The 5,841-nt window shown below is 28.6% G+C and overlaps 2 protein-coding genes across 2 annotated transcripts; both read right to left on the reverse strand.

The window, feature by feature from the left end:
- Positions 1–25: 25 nt before the first annotated feature.
- LOC108686050 (alpha-L-fucosidase-like) lies at positions 26–2,173 on the reverse strand. The gene is made up of 6 exons (XM_018191106.1): positions 1,768–2,173; positions 1,419–1,670; positions 974–1,336; positions 610–828; positions 288–511; positions 26–164 (listed from the first exon to the last, which is right to left on the reverse strand). The coding sequence occupies exons 1-6, from the start codon at positions 2,033–2,035 to the stop codon at positions 72–74; spliced, it is 1,419 nt and encodes a 472-aa protein (XP_018046595.1). The 5' UTR covers positions 2,036–2,173; the 3' UTR covers positions 26–71.
- Positions 2,174–3,159: 986 nt separating this feature from the next.
- On the reverse strand, positions 3,160–5,228 carry LOC108686052 (alpha-L-fucosidase-like). The gene is made up of 6 exons (XM_018191107.1): positions 4,914–5,228; positions 4,447–4,692; positions 4,005–4,364; positions 3,665–3,883; positions 3,334–3,557; positions 3,160–3,258 (listed from the first exon to the last, which is right to left on the reverse strand). The coding sequence occupies exons 1-6, from the start codon at positions 5,170–5,172 to the stop codon at positions 3,160–3,162; spliced, it is 1,407 nt and encodes a 468-aa protein (XP_018046596.1). The 5' UTR covers positions 5,173–5,228.
- Between the last annotated feature and the right edge of the window lie 613 nt (positions 5,229–5,841).

Raw genomic sequence — 5,841 nt, forward strand, 5'->3', positions numbered from 1 at the left:
CTAAGATTCGTACAGATTTCTAAAATTAATGTACAATATAAAATATATTCTTAGTAAACAATATGTACATTTTAAAGAGTTCCAATCCTTAATACCCAAGCTGGCTCACCTCTATGTGCGTTAGCTGGTAAACGTATTATTAGCTTATTATCGGATTGTTTCCACTGGAATGAATATTCAAAATGTCATTTATTATTTACTATCGTTTTCATAATATATACTTAAATAAATAAAAGCAACATATACTTAACATATACTTAATTAAATAAAAGTAATAATACACTTACGGGAATTATCGATGAATAACCAAGTAGATGTATCTGAGAACTCTTCGAAAGTTTGAGCGAGCCTAACAATAAGATATTATCATCTGGCCATTCTAAAATTGAAGCATATAACTGTTTTTCATTTTTGCTTAATGTGTACCAGACACTTCCTGTTAAGGTATCATTTTGTACTGTCCAAGGTTTAGTATCATAAATAGCTTCGCCGTTAACTGCTAGCCAGGCACCTAAAATTTACTTGTGTACCATTAAGATCATTAGAAAATTGATATTTGAATTAATCGAGATACTAATAAAAAAACATGATAAGATATAAAAGATGTACCCATTCCGCGTAATCTTTCTTCAAATATTGGTGTAATGATACCATCTTTTGTTGGCCCAACGTTCATCAATAAATTTCCACCGCAGCTTACAGTAATTACTAATTCCTTCACTAATCCCACCAATGTATAATATTCGGATAAAACAGCGTTTCTGCGATATCCCCAGGATTTTTTATCAATAGTCATACAATTTTCCCACTTATGTGGGAGAAGTACGCCTAATAAACAAAATTTTATTAATTATAAATCTATATACAATATATATCTTCATTTAATAATATTATTCTATACATAATTTATGTGTTATATTATAATATTGCTATATATAAAATATTGTTATATTATAATTTTTATGCTATTTACCAGGATTAAAACGATCTGTACATGTAAAGAAATCACCATGATGGCATGGTATATTACTGCCCCATCTATCATTCACCACAACCGTATCTTTTACAGGGCTTTTATTGTATAACCATGCTAGAAATTCCTTCGATTTCCAATAAGAATCCGATGCTTCCCAATCTCCATCTGACCAAATTATTTCTGGCTTGTATGTTTCTACCAACTCATACAATTCTGGTATTATTTTATGAGTTACGAATCTATCTGTTGTAAAATTGTTTTGTTTGTCTGTTATATAAAGGGGATTATACCATTCATACATAGAATGGTATAAGCCAAATTTTATATCTGTCTTACTACGAATAGCTTTTGCTAATTCACCTATTTTATAAAAAAAGGAATACATATTAGAGATTATCATACTTAATACGAAATCTTATTGTTAGATATATATCTTTATTACCAACAAGATCCTTCTGAGATCCAACATCCATAGAATTCCAGCTGAATGAATACTTCGATGGCCATAATGTATATCCTTCATGATGTTTGCTTGTCAATACAACATACTTTGCACCTGATGCCTTGAATAACTCGGCCCATTCAGAAGCATTGAAGAACTCGGCAGTAAAATCACGTGCAAAGTCTTGATAGGTAAAGTTCGGAGGATATCTTTGTTTCATAAAGTCGGAATATTTCGTAGTTTCAGTTTCCTCTAGAACATCACACAAATATATAATACAAATTATACAAATATTATAGATACTATACATATTCATGTGACATTTATAAATATAAATATAACATTCTACCTTTCCAATTGTTCCAAAACCATTCAGAGCCAAAACTAGGCACACTGAATACACCCCAGTGAATAAAGATTCCAAATTTTGCAACATCATACCAAACTGGTAACGGTCGACTGTCTAGACTGGGCCAAGTTGGAACATATTTGGGCGCTTTTGTTAAAGTTGACACAAAATTTTCCTCTTCTGTTCTCACTATTACGATATAATGCGCCCTTACTGACACGCAAAAAATTAATACAATGCATAAAATTATGCGTACAAATAGCATCATTCTGATCGAGACTTGACATAAATAAAAGCAACAGACATCAATCCGATCTTTTATTCCTATCTGTTGTATGAAATCTCGACAAAGATTCTATTTCTGTGTGCTGTTTTGTATCGTATCGTATTTCGAGATTAGATTAGATCATTACTGTGAATTTTTCCACAGAAAATGTTTTATATTTATATTAAAAACGATTCAAGTCCTTGTTAAAATTTTGCATTTACATGTTTAACATATTTAAGTATTAATTTAATCCAATATGATTATGTTATTAAAATATTTTGTGTTAATTATTTTATGAAAAATACTTAATATTTTTCAGTATGAAAATAATACAATCTATGAATGAGCAAATAAACAAAAATAATGTATTCTAAAACGTAAATTCTAATATAAATGAATAAAATATACGTTAATTTAACATATCATAAATATTTTGCTAAAAAAATGTAAATGTTGTATGTTTATTATCTGTATTAGTTTTGAGAATTGACTACATAATTACGTTCGTTTTTGTCCCAATTATCATAATTAAAAAATACAAAACTAAAGTATCATTCAAGATACAATTTATATTATAAGAGAAAAGGAAGGAATACAATGAAGGGAATAAATGTAAATATAAGAAATTGCTTAAAAGTGAAAAATGATACACTAAGATTCTATAAAATTTTCTTTTTTTTTATGAATCTTCTTTTTATATAAAAATATCAGTATTATTTGTGTCAATTTTAAGGAACGATCACTATATGTTAATGGCTAGTTTGACATGTTAACACATATACGTATACATATACATATTTATTACCAATTGTATGGCTACCACTATGACCAATCGCGTCACACAAATATTTCAAGAGTATATCGCACAATCTCGATTTGTGCTTTTCATGAAAATAAGATCACAGGAATTTAAAAGGATAAAAGGAAAGAGAGAAGAGTTTGCTATATAGACACATCTCATATTAATATCCATTTATAAGTTAAAATCTATTTTTAATACGTGTATTTTATATATATATATGTGTGTGTGTGTGTGTGTGTGTGTGTGTGTGTGTGTATAATATTACATACATATTATTGTGTGTGACAATCTATATATAATATATTGTATATAAAATAAAACTCTAATCAATATTTTTCTTAATCCTTAATACCCAAGCTGGTTCACCTCTGTGTGCGTTAGCTGGTAAACTTATTTCTAGATTATTATCGGATTGTTTCCACTGAAATGTGAATATTCAAAATTATTTGATTATCACTTTCATAACATATACATACATAAAAATAGTAACACTTACGGGAATTATTGATGAATAACCAAGTAGACATATCTGAAAACTCTTTGAAAGTTTAAGTGAGCCTAACAATAAGATATTATCATCTGGCCATTCTAAAATTGAGGCATACAATTGTTTTTGATTTTTACTTAATGTGTACCAAACACTTCCTGTTAAGGTATCATTTTGTACTGTCCAAGGCTTAGTATTATAAATTGCTTCGCCGTTAACTGTTAACCAAGCGCCTAAAACGACAAATTTATTTATATATCATTGAGATTGTTAAAAAATTGATATCTAAATTAATCAAGATACTAATAAAAAAACATGATAAGATATAAAAGATATATACCCATTCCTCGTAATCTTTCTTCATATATTGGTGTAATGATACCATCTTTTGTTGGTCCAACGTTCATCAGTAAATTTCCACCGCAGCTTACAGTAATTATCAACTCTTTTACTAATCCTGCCAATGTATAGTAATCGGATAAAACAGCGTTTCTGCGGTATCCCCAGGATTTTTTATCAATAGTCATGCAATTTTCCCACTTATGTGGAAGAAGTACACCTAAAAAATAAATTTTGTTAATAGTAATGTAATCAGTTATTGATATCTATTAATACCTATTTAATTTAATAATTATAATTATATTTAATTGTAGACGAGAGAAAAAATATGATAAAATTACCAGGATTAAAACGATCAGTACATGTATAGAATCCACCATGATGACATGTTATATTAATGCCCCATCTATCATTTACCACTACTGTATCTCTCACAGGACTTTCATTGTATAGCCAGGCTAAAAATTCCTTTGATTTCCAATAAGAATCTGTTGCTTCTGCCTCTCCATCTGACCAAATTATATCTGGCTTGTATGTCTCTATTAATTCATGTAATTCTGGTATTACCTTCTGAGTTACAAATTTATCTGTTGTAAAATTGTTGCTTTTGTCTGCTATGTAGAGAGGATTATACCATTCAAATAAGGAATGATACAAGCCAAACTTTATGTTTGTTTTATGAATAGCTTCTGCCAGTTCCCCTATTTTGTATAAAAAAAAAAGGAATATTTCAAAAATCATTATACTTAATGCAAAATCTTATTAGGATTATATCTTTATTACCAACAAGATCCTTTTGAGGCCCCACATCCATAGAATTCCAGCTGTACGAATACTTTGACGGCCACATTGTATATCCTTCATGATGCTTGCTTGTCAATACAATATACTTTGCACCTGATGCTTGGAATAACTCTGCCCAGTCAGAAGCATTAAAGAACTCAGCAGTGAAATCTCGTGCAAAGTCTTGATAGGTAAAATTTGGAGGATATCTTTGTTTCATAAAGTCGTTTACAATCTTCAATCCTCCTGCAATATTATTTATAATTATAAAATATTACATTAATCTTCATAATATTTTTTCATTATAGAAATAGAATATGGATATCTTTCAGCAAAAGGTATAGATGACATGGTGTAACACAGTGAATCAGTATCTTTATTGTTTTCCAATGTTTAACAAAAATGAAATGATCACTGTGTTATAATATTATGTCTCTTGCTGGAAAGCATCATATCATATATTCAACCTTTCCAATAGCTCCAAAACCATTCAGAGCTAAAGCTGGGCACACTGAATACACCCCAGTGAATAAAGATTCCAAACTTTGCTTCATCGTACCAGGATGGTAGCAGTCGACTGTCTAGACTAGACCACGTTGGAACATACTTTGCTTTTGTTGAAAATGGTACAAAATCCTCATCTCTTTTCGTTATCACATTAATATATGTTTCTGACAATGATACACAGAGGATCAAAATGACGCACGAAATATGTACAAACAGCATCGTCCTGCTAGGAAACTTGTAATGAAAGCAATGATATTGTTGGACGACCCTTTTATTTGTATCGTCTGCTTTAAACATTATCAAGAATTCTATTGTTACATATTGTTTGTATATATTGAAATTAGATTAGATCGAATCTCTTAGTCTATCTATTTTTAAGACAAAAATTACATTATTATTAATCTCGATGCATCTAATTTATACGTTAAATATAATTTAACATTTATTGATCGGAATTATTACGCTGTAATTCCACAAAAATAAAAGCACTAGAACATTTTATAAATAATATTTAAATTAAAAATGATGTATAAAAATTTTTATTATAAAATATAATTAATTAATCTTTATTAATTAAGATGGATTAGGATTATTATTGTAACAAAAATCTATAAAAATCTCAAAAAATAGTATATATTTAGAAAATTAACAATTGCAGATTTATAAACTTAAATTTATTGATATTTCTTTTCAAATCATACTGGATAAACAACTTCGTATTTACAATACTATTAATCATATAAGTGATATAAGTACAAATACTATTACTATCTCCTACCATTGAAGTATATTATATTATCTTTGACTAATACATAATCATATGTGTATCTTAGTTCCACTTTGATTTCACAAGGATTGTTTACAAGTAATTATATCATCAGAGATGCG

This window comes from Atta colombica, unplaced genomic scaffold, assembly GCF_001594045.1.
Source record: "Atta colombica isolate Treedump-2 unplaced genomic scaffold, Acol1.0 scaffold163, whole genome shotgun sequence".
NCBI lineage: Eukaryota > Metazoa > Arthropoda > Insecta > Hymenoptera > Formicidae > Atta > Atta colombica.

Coding starts and splice junctions, on each gene's coding strand:
- LOC108686050 (XM_018191106.1), bottom strand. CDS start 2,035: ATGATGCTATTTGTACGCATAATTTTATGCATTGTATTAATTTTTTGC. Junction 1,337..1,418: donor ATCTCAGAAGGATCTTGTTG/GTAATAAAGATA, acceptor TTTATAAAATAG/GTGAATTAGCAAAAGCTATT. Junction 165..287: donor GTTATTCATCGATAATTCCC/GTAAGTGTATTA, acceptor TATTCATTCCAG/TGGAAACAATCCGATAATAA.
- LOC108686052 (XM_018191107.1), bottom strand. CDS start 5,172: ATGCTGTTTGTACATATTTCGTGCGTCATTTTGATCCTCTGTGTATCA. Junction 3,558..3,664: donor AGAAAGATTACGAGGAATGG/GTATATATCTTT, acceptor TTGTCGTTTTAG/GCGCTTGGTTAACAGTTAAC. Junction 3,259..3,333: donor GTTATTCATCAATAATTCCC/GTAAGTGTTACT, acceptor TTCACATTTCAG/TGGAAACAATCCGATAATAA.